The 17,294-nt window shown below is 57.8% G+C and overlaps 1 protein-coding gene across 1 annotated transcript in view; it reads left to right on the top strand.

Annotated features, from left to right (window-relative positions):
* SHANK1 (SH3 and multiple ankyrin repeat domains 1) overlaps positions 1-17,294 on the top strand; it is a 48,072-nt gene that overhangs the window by 28,538 nt on the left and 2,240 nt on the right. Inside the window, exons 15-22 of the mRNA XM_065926545.1 lie at positions 1,793-1,875; positions 2,109-2,233; positions 2,819-2,954; positions 3,392-3,472; positions 4,230-4,298; positions 4,772-4,890; positions 11,855-11,951; positions 13,717-16,834. Of these exons, the coding sequence (XP_065782617.1) occupies positions 1,793-1,875; positions 2,109-2,233; positions 2,819-2,954; positions 3,392-3,472; positions 4,230-4,298; positions 4,772-4,890; positions 11,855-11,951; positions 13,717-16,834 (3,828 nt within the window). The remainder of the gene's footprint in view (positions 1-1,792; positions 1,876-2,108; positions 2,234-2,818; positions 2,955-3,391; positions 3,473-4,229; positions 4,299-4,771; positions 4,891-11,854; positions 11,952-13,716; positions 16,835-17,294) is intronic.

The following is a 17,294-nucleotide window of genomic DNA, read 5'->3' as shown; positions in this document are numbered from 1 at the left end:
GGCATCATCAGCTCTGAGCCAGGGCAGTTGTGGGCTGTGTCTACATGTGCATGCCTGCTGTTGGGCCCAAGGCGTTCTAATAATGGGTGGGAGCAGAGCTAGGGGCCAGGGCGCATGTGCAGAACACTGTTCCTACAGTACAAATGTATGGATTTGACCGTGGATGTGTCGGGGGTCATGGGACTACCCAGCAGGGCTTGCGTGTATGGAGGGGGTTGGTGCCGAAATACAGTAGGAGCACATTAAGTATTATTGGCGTGTGCTGGTTTGTGTTCAGGGGGCGTGTTATGGGAATAGACTGAGATCAGAGTGTGGGGGAGTTATTATTGGAGCATACTGGGATGTGTGTGGGGGGGTGCTGAAATATACTGGAGTATTGGTGGAGGCCTGTTTTGCCAAATCTGTGGGGGTAGGTAATTGGAACGCGCAGGGAGCATGCTTGTCTATTATTGGAGTGTGTTGGGGCCTGTGGATTTTATTGGGGTATTCTGAGGGGGCTGCTTGTGCACTGGGCCATGTTTCAGACGTGACTGCAGGGTGTCTGGACGTGGCAAGGCATGGTGCCTGTGGGGCAGGGGTGGGGGATAGTGGGTATTCTGAAAAGCCTGGAGCTGGGGTGCCTGGGTATTCTGGGGTGCCTGCTGTATACTGGGGCTCCTGGAATGGAATGGATGTGCAGCCCTGATGTACACCATGGTGACGTCTAGGGTTTGCAGCTGTTACCTGAGTGAGCCCGGGGCTGGTGTTGAGAGACACGAAATAGGTCTGCGTTCTGGCTATGTGAGCACCCGGCCTTACAGGGAACTCTCCACGTATTCACGTGCAGTTTTCATTTTGTTAGAATCCTCTGACCGCATGAAGGAGATCCATTTGAGTATGCCAGGAAGTAGATGTCATCACTGCACGCTAGAATTTTCTGTGGCAACGCAGACATTCCATATCTGGGCCATCCTGCGTGGTAGCCACTAGCTGTATGTGGCTGCCGGGCCCTTGGAAACGTGGCTAGTGAGGCTGAGGAACTGAATTTTGCCATTTAACTTTTAATTAATTTGCATATAAATAGACACAGGCAGCTAGCGGCCACCATATTGGACAGTTGCTGAATAAGCAGTGTTAACAATTTGCTCAGGGACCTGGGGAGATGTTACTGTAGCATGTATATATGTGTGTGTGTATATATATAGTCTGGGAGTTGGGAGAGGCATCATCCAAGTACAGCTGTCCTCTGGACTAAAAGACTTGGCCGAAGACAGAGAACACATCGTATTGAGCACACGCTCTGTACCCAGCACTCTGCTGAATACTATATACACTATAGATGAGGGAACTCACATGGTCACCCCACCAGGTGGGGTCTGTCATCGTCCGCTGCGATAGACAAGGCAACCCAGGCCCCAGAGGTTAAAGTCAGGGCTCAAGGTCACAGACAGGAAGTGGCCAGCAGGGCCTCCAGCCAGGCTGTCTGGCGATCTGGTGGTTCACCTCTGCGTTCCTCTCGCCGTGCTTGCTGAATGGATGGGTGGATGGATGAGCCGATGGATGAATGAGGAAAGAGTGAGTGGGAGACCGCGCGCTCCAGGCTCCGAGGGGGAGAGGCCTGTCAGGGCTGCTGCAGGCAGACACATGTGGAGTGGGTGAGGAGGTTCCTGGCTGGGGAGGGGGGGGTGCAGTGAAGGGTTCCGGTGCTTAGGTTCAGGTCGCCAGGTGGCTGGCGGGGCACAAGGTGGCTCCGTGTCTCATGATCCTTTTTCCACCCACCCCACCCCCGCCCTTCCCCCACCCTCCCCGCCAGCGATTACATCATCAAAGAGAAGACAGTTCTGCTGCAGAAGAAGGACAGTGAGGGGTTTGGGTTCGTGCTCCGGGGGGCCAAGGGTGAGTGCCGGCCGGGGAGGGGACGGGAGAAGGGCTCTCTGACCCAGGGGGACGGACAGGGGAAGGGACCCCCCCCTTCCTGGGACCCCTCCCCTGACCCGCCCACCACCCCACCCCGGGGTGCTGGTCCCTCAGCTACGGTGAGGCCTCTGTGACTTGGGTCTGAGCCCCATCCCCTGCTCGGCCTCTCCACCCCCTCCCCTCCGACCCCGCCGGCTCCTCCCCATCTGCAGCGCAGACCCCCATCGAGGAGTTCACCCCCACCCCAGCCTTCCCGGCACTGCAGTATCTGGAGTCGGTGGACGAGGGCGGCGTGGCATGGCGGGCTGGATTGCGAATGGGAGACTTCCTCATCGAGGTGAGTCCTGGCCCCCAGCCTCCCAGGGGCTTCTGCAGAGACCCAGCGCCTGGCCCACCTGCCACAGACACCACACTTTCCCCTGGGACCCTAGCAACAAATCCCCAGACCCCTCATGATCCATGCCAAGATGCTGCTGCCCAGATCCAGATTCTCCTTTGGCACCAAGCTTTCCAGCCCCCTGCCCTTCCCCCCACCCCCAGCAGCTAGCCAGCCTCTTCAGTGATTCCATCTGAAAGCCTCTCTGAAGCATCTCAGAAGATAACAGAGCTGTCCCCTAGGGCTTAGGTGCACACGTATGTGTGCGTGTGCAGGCAGGCACGCCCGTGTGCACACACACAGCTGGAGGACAAGGAGGGAGAGAGGCATATAGGGTGAGCCCAGCCCCTTCCCCGACCCTGAGGCCCTAAGAGTTACAGGAGTGGAGAGGTGAGGGCTTGCACGGGGGACGGGGGAGAGGAGAAGAGTGACCGGCAGTGCCACAGACAGGGCCAGGCAGAAGGAGGCCACTTCGACGGGGACCCGGAAGCAGAAAGCATCCCAACCCTCACCTGTTGGGTGTGGTTGGGGGTGTCTGTGCCACAGGTGAATGGGCAGAACGTGGTGAAGGTCGGCCACCGGCAAGTGGTGAACATGATCCGCCAAGGGGGCAACACGCTGATGGTCAAGGTGGTGATGGTCACCAGGCACCCGGACATGGATGAAGCTGTTCATAAGAAAGGTGCTCCTTCCCCCGACTTGTGTGGTCAGGCTGGGACACTCCCCCCACCCGCCACTGCTACTGGGCTAAGACCTTCTGGACCCCTAATGACCCAATGGTCCCACCAGTAGCAGCAGCCTTCCCCTCCCCAAGGCTGCTTGATCATGACCCTCAGGAGAGGAACTGAGCAAAAGCTCAGCTTGCTGGAAGATCCCCTGGAGAAGGAAATGGCAACTCACTCCAGAATTCTTGCCTGGAGAATCCCATGGACAGAGGAGCCTAGTGGGCTACAGTCCATGGGGTCGCCAAAGAGTCGGAGGCGACTGAGCGACTCAACGCCATCACCAGCATCTCTTCTCTGAGCTCTGGGAGCGCCGCAGTGGTGGGGGGCAGGGGTGGTCGCGGAGGGTTTCTGTCCATGGTGCTGACGTCTGACCTCACCGTCATTTCTTCCCCAGCACCCCAGCAAGCTAAGCGGCTCCCGCCCCCAACCATCTCCTTGCGTTCCAAGTCTATGACCTCCGAGCTGGAGGAGATGGGTGAGCTTGCGGGGCTGCCGGGGACCAGGTGCTGCGGAGGGAGAGGGGGCCGCGGGCGGCTGGATCACCCCTCGGGCTTGCTAGTGTTGGTAGTGACCAGGGGCTCCTGTCCTCATCGCGTCCCCCAGGCCACGGGTCAGGCTCCCACTGACCTGCGCGTGTGTCGCTGGGAAAGGGCGTCTGAGAGTCGGCTTTCCCTGTTTATATCTGTTTCTCTGTCGGGGTGTCTCTCTCTGGGTCTGTACCGTTCCTCTCTGCGGGTCCCGGTTTCCTTTCTAGCCCCTCTCCGTCTGTCCCCCCGCAGCCCCACCCGCATCCTCTATTTCTCCCGCTACCAGCTCCCCGCACTCCCACTAACAGAAGGGAAGGCGAGCCCCCTCCCTCCAGGCAAGGCCGAGTGGACCCGGGGGGTCCGGTTCCCCCCCAACCCCGGGGCCCTGAGGGAGGCGGGCGTTCCAGAAAGGGGGCCCCTCGCCTCCCCGCGAAGTCCTAACTCTTGGCTCCTCTACTGCCTCCCCCCCGGGCTAGTCTCCCCCTGGAAGAAGAAGAGTGGTGAGTGGGCAGAGGACTGGCGGGAGGGCCCCCGTCCCGTTCCCGCCGGCGGACTCGCCCCTCCCCGACCCCGGCCCCTCACCGCCCCACTCGCGCTTGCGCACGCCCGCCGGCCACGCCCGCCGGCCACGCCCGCCGCCGGCCGAGCCCGCTCCGCCCCGCCCCCGGGGGCTCCCCGGGCCTCATCCGCCTCCTTTGCCCACAGAGTACGAGCAGCCGCCGCCGCCGGTGCCCAGCATGGAGAAAAAGCGGACCGTGTATCAGATGGCTCTCAGTAAGATGGCCCAGCCCTGCTCCCCGGGGGGCGGCCGCAGCTCCCGCGACCCCATGCCCCCTGGGGTGCCGCATCCACCCCCACCCCGTCCCTCTCCCCTCTCCCCCGCGCCCCCTTCAGCCACTTCCACGCTGATCATCCACACACCGCGACTGTGCACCAGCCGATAAGTTTAAGCACCCACCTCTGTCATGAGCCTCTTTGCAGCCCCTCCTGCCTCCGCCCCACCCTCCGTCCCTCGAAGGATGGCTGTCCTGTTCCCCGCCCTCAGCCCTTTCCGTCGCTGCCTCCCACCTGCCCTGCCGGCTGGACCTTGTGTCTCCAAGGAGGCCCGCCGGGAGGGAGACAGAGATGCCCGTCCCTGGTTCATACAAGTCACCGAATGGGGCGCCTAGCAGCTCCGTCTCTGTGCCCGCCAGGCCCAAGCCAACTTCATTTCGCTGTCTCTCTGCCCCTCCTCCGCCTCCCCCCAGACAAACTGGATGAAATCTTGGCGGCAGCTCAGCAGACCATCAGTGCAAGCGAGAGTCCTGGGCCTGGTGGCCTGGCTTCCCTGGGCAAACACCGACCCAAAGGCTTCTTTACCACTGAGGTAGGCAGCCTGGCCTGCGGGATTGGGGGACTTGGGGGAGGGAAGCTTGAGGGGTAGATGGAGCAACTTGGAGCCTTTATCCCTCCCCCTACAAACCCTTTGTGACTCCACTGTGTTGAATGCTCTTCCTAAGGGGCACCGGATTTTCTGGGGTCTCTCCTTGCTCCCCACTCTGGGGGGACCCTTTCCTCTCTACCTGTCCTCTTCCTCCTTTTTCCCCCCAAATCCCACCGTTGTCCCCTCCCTCCACTCCCCATCCCCACACCTCCTTGCTCCCTCTCTCACCTCCCTCTTTCTGTCCATCTCCGACCCGCCTTAAGGATCACGGGGAAGGTAAATGGAGGTCAGGGATGGCACTCTCTAGCAGAGGCACAGCGCATAATAATAGGTGTTCAACAAGTGGTAGTTATTAAAATATTAATTATCATCTCTGTCTCCGCTCTGCCCGCTCACCTGCAGTGGGTGTTGATCACATTTCTGACACTCTGTTTTTAACGTGGATTATCTCATTCATTCCTTGGAATCATCCTGGGAGGTGCACTAGGTTGTGATACAGAAGGGAAACTGAGTTTCAAAGAGGGAGCCAGGATTTCAACCCCAGGCAGTTCAGCAACTGGGATCCACAGTCCAGCCATGGCCCTGTCATTTCCGGTGTGGACCTGCTGGTCCTTCATTGGATTGTGCCCCTTCACGGGGACACATCTGCACCACCACCCTCCAGTTCTCCACCCAGGCCCTCCCTGCCCTCTGACCGCACCCTCTGACTCCTTCTTGCAACAGGCCACACCCACACCTGGTGGTCAAGGGGCCACTGACTCTAGTGCTTTGACTTTGGAGGGACTGTGGACCCTTTTAGGCTGGCCTAGTCCTCCAAATAGTGCTCCGAATTAATGCTCCGAATAATGCATAAAATAAAATACATAATCCGTAAGGGTTAAGAACCCTTGATAGCTCAGTTGGTAAAGAATCCACCTGCAATGCTGGAGACCCCAATTTGATTCCTGGATTGGGAATACCCACTGGAGAAGGGATAGGCTACCCACTCCAGTATCCTTGGGCCTCCCTTGTGGCTCAGCTGGTAAAGAATCTGCCTGCAAAGAGGGAGACCTGGGTTCAATCCCTGGGTTGGGAAGAACCCCTGGAGAAGGGAAAGGCTACCCACCCCAGTATTCTGGCCTGGAGGATTCCATGGACGTATAGTCCATGGGGTTGCAAAGTCAGATATGACTAAGTGACTTTCACTTCACAAGGGTCAAGAACAGTATAGAACCATGGGGAGTGACAATGGAAGGGTGTAGCCCTTCAGGGCAATGTAAGCCTCAGCAAAAAGAATTCAACTCTCGTGAGCAGATGAAGTGAGGTTACAAGGCCCTTGAACCAAAAATAAAATTAAAGCAAAATATAATACATAAAATAACAAAAGAAGCCAGGTACACAGAAAAATAGTTATCAAAGCATTGTTTTAATTTTATTAATATTTATTTTTATTTATTTATTTGATTGCGCCAAGTCTTAGTTGCTGCATGTGGGACTTAGTTCCCTGACCAGCGGTCGAACCCCAGCTCCCTGCATTGGGAGCTCAGAGTCTCAGCCACTGGACCACCAGAGAAGTCCCTCAAAACACTTTTAAAAGCAGAATTTGTGATACAGTAATGTTGGTGCCTTTTCTTCAACACAGTAGCCAGCAAGGTCCAGTGGTGGATCTTGACTACTCTAATTTCAAAGTTTCTAAGAAGCATAAACACTGTTTAGCAAAATGTGCCGCTCTGCCATGAAGAATGCAGAAATACCTATGATTTCTGATACAGTCACACATTTTGTTAAGACTGGCATGGTCTGTGGGCAACATCCTTAATTAAGGAAATGTTGTGTTTTAGTTGAAGGCTAATGAAAATCAAGATGTAGGGAGTTTTCTCCCTACCCAAGTGCACAGCCCCTCCCTACCCCCAAAATCTATCCACAGCCCTCCCAACAGTTCTAACACCTACTCTGGAAGGGTTAGTACTTTTACAAGAGCCAAATGCAGCTGGCAGATTTTGTATCCAGACTCCCAGAATTTCTTTCAGATTTAGAGGCAGAGGGTCCTTGGCCACTCCTGAAGGCTGGGCATAGGGCCCTGCATGCAGCAGGCCCTTGCTTCACACCTGTCCTTGGTTTCTCAAAGAATCTGAAATCTCTCAGCCTGGGACTTCCCTGACAATCTGGTTGTTAAGACTTCCACTGCAGGAAGTGCAGGTTAGATCCCTGGTCAGGGAGATTAAGATCCTGCATGGCATGCGGCCAATAATAATAACCTATAGTGGAAAAGAACCTGTAAAAGAACAGACACATACACATATATGCGTGTGTGTATATATATGTACATATACACTGAATCACCAAACTAACCCAACATTGTAAATCAACCATACTTCAATTAAAAAAAAAAAAAAGCACATGGGCAGTAGAGCCAGGCAAACCTGCCTTCAAAGCCTTACTTCCTCTAACTTACTATGTCACTTGGCCCATGCTTTATAATTTCTCTGTGCCTCACTTTCCTGTTCTGTAAAATATGGCTAAAGTCAATCTTGCTGGCTTTTAGGAGGACTGAATGAGATCAGCTTCTAGCAGAGGCTCTCAAGAGATGGTGAGCACCCCCAGCCACCATAACATAACAAACTGGAGCCCCCGCTGTGACCCCAGCCTGCACCCCCAGAGATGACCCCACAACAACATCCCAGGCTCAATATGGAGTCTCTAGTAACAGATTAGGGCCGATTCTGTTTTCATTTATTCAACAAATGCGTGGAGTACCCACCAAGTGCCAGGTTGCCAGCCCCTCTTTACGTGATCCTGGCTTCAAAGACAACCCCTCCCCCAGGGCCCAGGCACTAGCCAGTAATAAAACCAGCTGCCTGCCCACCCCCTTCTCCTAGAAATAAAACGCCTGAGGTCTTCATGGGGCCTCCTTTTCTTCTGGGTCCTGGAGACCAGTGGTCATTTCCCCTTTTCTTCTCTTTCCTTCTCCCTCCTGGGGCCTGTCCCTGGGCCCCCCCCCCCAAGCCCTCCCTCATGTCGCAGGCTGTCTCTGTCACCATCTCTGCCCCCCTCCTCCCACCAGCCATCCTGATCGTTCTCAGTCCCTGAGACACAGGGGCTCCTCCATGTCCTTCCTGTGTCTCTGTGGTCTCCCTGTGTCTCTCTGCCTCTCTCAGTGGGTGATCTTGTTCTCATCTGTCTCCATCTCCCATCTGTTCTGGCTTCTCTCCCCTTTCCCACCTGGACTCTCGCTGCATCTAAACCAGGGGGACAAGCAGGCAGTGTGGAAGCCCAGTGCAGACCCTGAGGCTTCTTTTAACAGGGGCCTGCACCACACTGAACAGAGGTCCCTGAAATACACCTCTGGGTTAAACCTAAAGGGGGCTAGGGAGGATCCACTGCGCCAACACGGGGGCTGCAGACTCCTGGTAGATCCACTGAAGGTCAAGATCCTCTTGGGCTCCGACTCTTCCTAGGGCTCTGCTGTTCGTCTGTCTGTCCTTTCCTCCGTGTGGCCTTGGTTTTCTTGGCCACTGTCTCTGTTACCTGGTCACTGCTCCCAGCTTCTCAGGGGTCCCCTGCTCCCTGTCCCCCACATCTTGGTCTGGGTGGTCTGGGTTCTAGTTTCAGCCTCTCTCTGGACTCAGTTTCTCCCTCTGGTTATTTTTTAGCGTATCCTCCTGGTTGCATACTCTGCCTCTCCCCCTCCCGGGGCATGTCTGACCCTCTGGCTGCATGTTTCCCTTCCTAGGCTGGCCCTGGTCCTCTCCATGGCACGACCTCACAGGACCACCTTTTTCTCCCTGCCTGGCTGTTTCAAGCCCCCTCTGGACCCCCATCTCTGTCTTTTGTCTAGCTCTGTCTCTCCATCAGCCTCCCACGCCGGTCTCTTTCCCCTCACCCCTTTCCGGGGCTGGCTCCCTAACGTGAATTTCCCAGCCCATCTTCAGCCTCTAGCCTGTGCACTGCGCCCGGGCACGCTCTCCTGTGGAGGCACCGGACCCAGAGCTGACCCAGGACGTGGCACAGCGGAGGGCGGGACCTCTGGCCGACCTCCTGGGGAGAAATCTGCCAGGCAGCCGGTGACGTCACGGCACCTGGCGCCCTCTGGCTGGCTGCCCTCTCTGCGCGGGAGAGGACGCTCCCAGCTTGTTGACAGGTCGGCCTGTTCCGCCTTGAGTCCGTACGCCCCTCAGGCAGTCACTCCTAGCCTCCTCAGACGCTATTATGCCTCCTCTGTCAATCTGGCATCTCCTCTGCCACTCTGATCCCTCTTGGTGCCGAACTAACCCGTTCTTTGATCCCTCTTTTTCCCACACTTAGAAGGTCTTCCAGTGTGCCGATCAGACACCTCCCCCTTTAGTCTGGATCCTCTTCGGTTAGCGGAACTCTTCCCCTGTCACCCTAGCCCCTCCACCTTTATTCGGCCCCCTCCATTGCCTCCTCCTGCTTTGACTTCTCCCCTGTCACTGTGATCCACCGCCATCAGTCTCTCAGAGGCGATCTAATGTTACATCATTGGTGGCTTGCCACATCTTGTTAGGATGTCCTTCATTCTACAAATATTTGCTGAGCATCTACTGTGTGCTAGACCTGCTGCTCCCTCCTGGTAGTATAGGAGGGAACCTGTCAAACAAAGTTTGTTTGTAAATAAAGTACTTCCTTTAGAGAATTTATATTGGCAAAGGGAGTGGGGGTATTTTTGGGGAAGTGGGTTCCATGGTAAGAGAAATCTCCAAATAACAGAGGTTTGAACAAGATAAATGCTTATATCTCTGTCATGTTGAACAAGTCAGGAGTAAGAAGTCCAAGGGAGGTGTGGTACCCTCTATGGTCATGAAGATCTAGAATCCTTCTCATCCCAGACACAAAGTTCCCTCATAGTCCACAATGGCTGCTGGAGCTCCAGCTATTGCACCAGCATTCCAGATAGCCGGAATAAGGAACAGTGGAAAGACAGGAGTGCAAAGGAGGGCACGTTGTTGCTTCTTGGGTTACCTCTAATGAGACTTTCCAGAAATAGCACACAACACTTCCACGTATGCATTTGGGCCTGCCTTAGTCCCATGACCACGCCTAGTCACAAGGGAGTTTGGGAAATACAGTCTCTTAATAAGTGCCAAAGAAGATCAGGCTCTTCTTATCGAGTAGAATGGGTATTGGGTAGGCCACATGCTGAGGAAGACAGACAACAAGCAAGTAAGAAAATAATTATAATAACTCTAACCTGGGATGAATGTTATCCAGTTTGAACTATATTCAAGTCTCCTTCCTATCTGAAAAGAAATGAAAACATTTCTCCTCTAGAATTATCATAAGCCCTTGACCCTGTACCTGTAGCACCTGGGAAAATGTCTGGTGCCTTCAGGGAGCCAACATTCTAGACGGGGAGACAGACAGTAAACAAGTAAACCAGATCATTTCGGATGGAGAGAAGTGCCTTGAAGAAGACAGGACAGGGAAATGCAGTAGGCTGTGACTGGGAGGGATGTTTGAGCAGAAGAGGTAAAGATGGGAAAGAATCTGTGATGATTAGGAGGAAACCATTGCAGAGAGAAGATCCAGGATTGTAAGTGTCCTAAACAGGGATGGACCTTGGGGCATCGGAGGAGCAAGAAAAGGTGGGTGTGGTGGGACCAGAGCAGGAGATGTAAGCAAGGGCTAGATCATACATAGTGTCTTAGTTTGGGTTTCCTAGCGTTGGAGTCTGAGATATGGATGGTCGAGACAATGATTTCTTAAGGGGGAACTTTTAAGGGCGTTGGGGAGACAGAATGAGCTGCAGAGGTCAGCAAGCCTGATCTCCACTGAATTTCCCCTTCAGCCTGAACTCTCACAGATCTCTGGAGTGTGAATGACAGGATGGAGTTAATCCCGCCTTAGACTTTCACGTCAGTGGGCTGCGGGCTGCTGCTTCCAGAAGTGGGGACACCTAACTGCCTGGGCACATCAGCTCCTTTGGGGGAGGGTGATTCTTCAGAACAAGGGGCCACCAAGTGCTGCAGGAAGGTGATGCTGCAGCTGGGGACAGACACAGCATCCTGGCCAAGGAGATATCTGGGTGAGCACAGGCAGTGCCTACTGCAGGGGGATTTGAAGATCAGACTTGGAAATCTGGATCCCCTCTGAACTGATGTGAGATGCAATAGTAGGATTTTAAGCAGGGCAATAGCATGATCTGAGTTTCTTTTAGAAAGATCCCTCACATTTTCTTCTTCTTCTTTTTTTTTTTTTTTTTTTTAGATTGATTGATTTTTATTTATTTGGCTGTGCTGGATCTTTGTTGCTGCATGGGTTTTTCTCTAGTTGCAGTACACAGACTTCTCCTTGCAGTGGCTTCTCTTGTAGCGCAGTACCAACTCTAGAGTGCCCTGGCTTCAAGAGTTGCAGTGCACAGGCTCCATAGTTTCAGCTCTTGGGCTCAGTTGCTCCACAACGTGTGGTATCTTCCCAGATCAGGGGTCGGACCACTGTCCCTTGCATTACAAGGCTGATCCTTAACCACTGGCCCACCAGGGAAGCCCGCCTCTGACTCTTGTGTGAAAAGTAGATCAGAAAAGGGTGTCAGGACAGCTGTGGCAGTCAGGAGCCAAGGAAGAGGCTACTGCCGCCATCCCGGCAAGTGATGGTGGTCACTTGGACCTGAGCAGTGACAACACGAGTGGAGAAAAAGTGCCCAGATTAGTGATCGGTTGGAAACAGAGCAGACTCAGTTGATAATCTGCCTTTTCTTTCCCTCTTTCTTCCTCTCCCATGCTGCCGTCAGGATTCAGAAACCTTTCTCTTCCCCAGAATTCCCTTCCACTTCCTTCACACCCCTTTCCCTTCCTGCAGAGGCTGGAGAAGGGAAGGAGGATGGCCGTGGGGGGAATCCATGGATTTCCATGCCCTGACTGATCTTCCCTCACTCTCTTTTCTCTCTCCTCCTCTGACTGCCAACCCAAAGTCAAGCTTTGATCCCCACCACCGCTCCCAGCCAAGTTACGAACGTCCTTCCTACCTGCCTCCGGGACCTGGGCTCATGCTCCGGCAAAAATCTATTGGTATGTCACCTGCAGAAGTAGGCGTAAGGGATGCTGGAGGGGAAAGGGGAGGCTGGGAGGGTGATGGTTTATGGGGATAACAAGGGTGCCTGGGGATGTTCTTTTCTCCTTCCATATGTGACCATGAAGTTGAGCAAAGAGCTCAGGCTTTGTTGCTGGGCAAACCTGGGTTTGAATCCTGGTTCTTGTCCATCCCAGCTGTGTGATCGGGGGGAGGTGGCTTCACCTCTCTGGGCCTGGGGCTCTGCATCTAGAAAATGGGGGCATCACTGCCCCTGCCTGGATGCAGCAAGTTAAAGCCCCCACCACAGACTCTGGTTCATTCTCTCATACCTGACTCCATTTATTTATTCATTCATTCTACAGATGTTTATTGAGCACTACCATATGCAAGGCTAGACTACTGGGGATTTGTCAGGAAACAAAACAGACTAAAGGGTCCCACCCTCATGGAAATTACCTTCTAGTAGGGGAAGACAGACGATAGATTGTAAGGAGGAGAAATAAGAAAATAATATAGTATGTTAATTGTGGTGAGTGCTATGGGGAAAAAAGGAAAAAGAGTAGAATGAGAGGTCAGGCATGCTGGGGGGCAGGTTTGAGCTGAAACTTGGAGATGAGTGGGGAGCCGTGGGGATATCTGGAGATAAGGCATTCCATGGAGCAGGCACAGTCAGTGCAAAGGTCCTGAGGTAGGTGGGGGACTGAGCTGCCATTTGCTGAGAGAGCAGGTTGGGAAGATCACAGGAGAGATCAGGAGCTCAGTTTAGGGTCTGCTGAGCTTGAGATGCCAAAGAGACATCCAAAAGGATGCAACATTTGGATACATGAGCCCAGAGCTCTGGGGCAAAGATGGGGTCCAAGACAAGCATGGGAGTCTTCAGCAGGGAAGTGGTGAATGAAGTGGTGACACTGGCTGAGATAGTCAAGGGAGAGAGAGAAGTCAGGTGAAGAGACAGTGAAGCACTGAGCCCTGGCAGTTGATCAGTAGGCAAAAGATTTCACCCCTCTGGTTTTCTCCAAGTTGTCTTGCTGTTTGAATCTAGCTTTTCCTCAACTTCGGTGTCCACAGTCCGCCAATGTGTGTTACATTGGCTACCTTACATCCACCTGACATTGCTTACCTATAAATTGGCTCCCTCTTTTAAAATATCAGCCTCATCCTGAGTTCCATCTGTGAAATCACAGATTTGATGTGCTAATTACATTTCTTTTCTGCCTGTCAAGAAAAGAAATCTAGAACTACGCACATAAACAAGGTATCTCTTCCTGGCTCAAGCCAGTTTCGCTCACCGCAAGAGACCCCTGGTGGTGGTGGTGCTTTAGTCACTAATTAGTGTCCGACTCTTGCGACCCCATGGACTGTAGCTAGCCAGGCTCCTCTGCCCATGGGATTCTCCAGCAAGAATACTGGGATTGCCATTTCCTTGTCCAGAGACCCCTAGCCTAGATTATACCTTTGGACGAGTTAGAAAAGACGCCCCCTCCTGGCCCGGAGAAGAAGTACATCTGAATTTCGCCCCACCTCTCTTGCTCCCTCTGCTGTTTGCTGCTGTGCAGTGCACAACCTGAATTACTGTATCGAGCGGATTTGCATTTGCCACAGCTGGGGAAGGAAGCTCTGGACTAACGTCCTTCTTAACATCTACTGGGTGTCACCATCAGTATCATCATGGCTGTTGTTGTAATACTCTAGCTCCATAGGGTTAGGGGAGACCACCCCTCCCACCCCCGCCCTGCTCCTGGATCCTCTGTGTCTTCCCAGGGGCTGCAGAAGACGATAGACCCTACCTAGCACCCCCAGCCATGAAGTTCAGCCGCAGTCTGTCTGTGCCTGGTTCCGAGGACATCCCCCCGCCGCCCACCACGTCCCCGCCAGAGCCCCCCTACAGCACACCTCCAGCCCCGTCCTCCTCCGGCCGCCTCACTCCCTCTCCCCGGGGTGGGCCCTTCAACCCCAGCTCAGGTGGCACGCACCCGGCCTCATCCCCGGCGTCCTTCGATGGGCCCGCCCCGCCTGACACCCGGATAGGGAGCCGAGAGAAGAGCTTGTATCACAGCGGGCCCCTGCCCCCTGCCCATCACCACCCGCCCCACCACCATCACCACCACGCCCCGCCCCCCGCGCCCCACCACCACCACGCCCACCCGCCTCACCCCCCGGAGATGGAGACCGGCGGCTCCCCCGACGACCCCCCACCCCGCCTGGCTCTGGGGCCCCAGCCCAGCCTGCGAGGCTGGCGGGGCGGCGGGCCCAGCCCGACCCCGGGGGCGCTGTCCCCGTCGCACCACGGCAGCGGGGGCGGCGCGGGCGGCCCCTCCCAGGCCCCGGCGCTGCGCTACTTCCAGCTGCCTCCTCGGGCGGCCAGCGCGGCCATGTACGTGCCCGCCCGTTCCGGCCGCGGGCGCAAGGGCCCGCTGGTCAAGCAGACCAAAGTCGTCGAAGGCGAGCCCCAGAAGGGCGGCGGCCTCCCGCCCGCCCCCTCGCCCACGTCTCCGGCGTCCCCGCAGCCGCCGCCGCCGCCGCCGCCGGCCGCGGCCGCCCCGTCGGAAAAGAACTCCATCCCCATCCCCACCATCATCATCAAGGCGCCGTCCACCAGTAGCAGCGGCCGCAGCAGCCAGGGGAGCAGCACCGAGGCGGAGCCCCCGAGCCAGCCCGAGGCCGCGGGCGGCGGCGGCGGCTCTTCCGCGCCCAGCCCCGCCCCGGCCGTGTCGCCCGTGCCGCCGTCCCCCTCGCCCGTGCCCACCCCCGCCTCGCCCAGTGGCCCGGCCACCCTGGATTTCACCAGCCAGTTCGGAGCGGCCTTGGTGGGGGCGGCTCGGAGGGAAGGGGGCTGGCAGAACGAAGCCCGCCGGCGGTCCACGCTCTTCCTCTCCACCGACGCGGGCGACGAGGACGGCGGCGACAGCTCGCTGGCCTCAGGAGCGCCCCCGGGCCCCCGGCTGCGCCACTCCAAGTCCATCGACGAAGGCATGTTTTCGGCCGAGCCCTACCTCCGGCTGGAGTCGGCGGGCGCCAGCAGCGGCAGCGGCTACGCGGGCTACGCGGCCGGGGCCCGAGCCTACGGGGGCAGCAGCGCCTTTACCAGCTTCCTGCCGCCGCGACCCCTGGTCCACCCGCTGACCGGCAAGGCCCTGGACCCGGCCTCCCCGCTCGGGCTGGCCCTGGCCGCCCGGGAGCGGGCGCTGAAGGAGTCCTCGGAGGGCGGTGGGCCCCCCCAGCCCCCTCCAAGGCCCCCATCGCCCCGCTACGAGGCCCCGCCGCCCACCCCGCACCACCACTCGCCCCACGCCCACCACGAGCCAGTGCTGCGCCTCTGGGGAGCCTCGCCCCCGGACCCGGCCCGCCGGGAGCTGGGGTACCGGGCAGGGCTGGGCAGCCAGGAGAAGTCCCTTCCGGCCAGCCCTCCGGCGGCCCGACGCTCCTTGCTGCACCGCCTGCCTCCCACAGCTCCCGGGGTCGGGCCCCTCCTGCTGCAGCTGGGGCCCGAGCCCCCCGCCCCGCACCCCGGGGTGAGCAAGCCCTGGAGATCCAGCGCCCCCCCGGAGGAGCCCGAGCGGCTGCCCCTCCACGTGCGGTTCCTAGAGAACTGCCAGCCCCGGGCCGGAGGGGCGGGTGGAAGGGGGCCCCCCTCGGAGGACGGGCCGGGGGTCCCGCCGCCCAGTCCGCGCCGCTCGGCGCCGCCCTCGCCGACCTCCCCGCGGGGCAGTGAAGAGAACGGGCTCCCCCTGCTGGTCCTGCCGCCGCCCGCCCCCTCGGTGGACGTGGAAGACGGCGAATTCCTCTTTGTGGAACCGCTGCCCCCGCCCCTCGAGTTTTCCAACAGCTTCGAGAAGCCGGAGTCGCCCCTCACGCCGGGGCCTCCCCACCCGCTGCCGGACCCACCCACCCCGACCACCCCCTTGCCCCCTGTGCCGCCCCCGGCCGTGGCCGCCGCCCCTCCCACCCTGGACTCGACCGCATCCAGCCTGACTTCCTATGACAGCGAGGTGGCAACGCTGACCCAGGGGGCCCCCGCGGCTCCCGGGGACCCCCCTCCAGGCCCTCCCGCCCCAGCCGCCCCGGCTCCCCCAGCCCCGCAACCTGGCCCAGACCCTCCGCCGGGCACGGATTCTGGTATTGAGGAGGTGGACAGTCGGAGCAGCAGCGACCACCCTCTGGAGACCATCAGCAGCGCCTCCACGCTGAGCAGCCTGTCCGCTGAAGGCGGGGGTGGCGCAGGGGCTGGAACCGGGGGCGTTGGAGGCAGTGGCGGTGCCAGCGTGGCCGGTGGGCCGGAGCTCCTGGACACCTACGTGGCCTACTTGGACGGGCAGGCCTTCGGGGGCAGCGGCACTCCTGGCCCCCCGTACCCCCCGCAGCTCATGACTCCCTCTAAGCTCCGGGGCCGGGCGCTTGGGGCCGGAGGAGGCCTGCGGCCGGGCCCTGGCGGGGGACTCCGAGACCCTGTCACTCCCACCAGCCCCACTGTCTCGGTGACGGGGGCGGGAACCGATGGGCTGCTGGCCCTGAGCGGTTGTCCGGGATCCTCGACGGCAGGCGTGGCTGGCGGCCCCGTGGCTGTAGAGCCGGAAGGTCCGCCAGTGCCCTTGCCGTCGGCCTCCTCCCTGCCTCGGAAGCTGCTGCCCTGGGAGGAGGGCCCGGGCCCGCCGCCGCCCCCACTGCCGGGGCCCTTAGCCCAGCCTCAGGCCTCAGCCTTGGCCACTGTAAAAGCCAGCATCATCAGTGAACTCAGCTCCAAGCTTCAACAGTTTGGGGGCTCCTCGGCAGCTGGTGGCGCTCTGCCCTGGGCCCGGGGAGGCAGCGGGGGAAGCGGGGACAGCCACCACGGGGGAGCCAGCTACGTCCCGGAGCGGACTTCCTCCCTGCAGCGGCAGAGGTGAGCAGGGTGCAGGGCTGGCGGTTGGCAGTGGAAGCCAGAGGGACTGATGCTGTGGGTACTGAAGCCCACCTCCCGCATCAACCCCGTCCCTTTAGGCGGCAGAAAGAAAACAAACCAGGCTGGCTTAGAGAAGTTTGCCCTTAGAGAAGCATGCTTTCCCAGGCACTCAAAATTTCCCTTTATCTCAGTAGCTTCTGTGATCTCTTCCCATCACCATGACAACCCACATTCCATGATGAACAAAAAGTGATGAACAGAGACTGGACCACAACTTGTCAATGTCCATTTCCTTGGTGGGTTGTCATTTCTGACAATCCCTGAAATCTCTGAGTCCCTTTGAGCCCAGTGTTGGTTCAAGACAAGAGGCTTTAGGGCATGGTGGTTACAAGCATGGTACTAGAGCTAGGTTTTTGGGGGGGGGTTTTGGGGGGGGGTCCTGGTTCCAGCCCCACACTTG

The sequence above is a fragment of the Muntiacus reevesi genome, chromosome 2 (genome assembly GCF_963930625.1).
Source record: "Muntiacus reevesi chromosome 2, mMunRee1.1, whole genome shotgun sequence".
In the NCBI taxonomy this organism is placed as follows: Eukaryota; Metazoa; Chordata; class Mammalia; order Artiodactyla; family Cervidae; genus Muntiacus; species Muntiacus reevesi.
The sequence above is the reverse complement of the archived record's forward strand: the minus strand, read 5'-3'. Positions and strand labels throughout refer to the sequence as shown.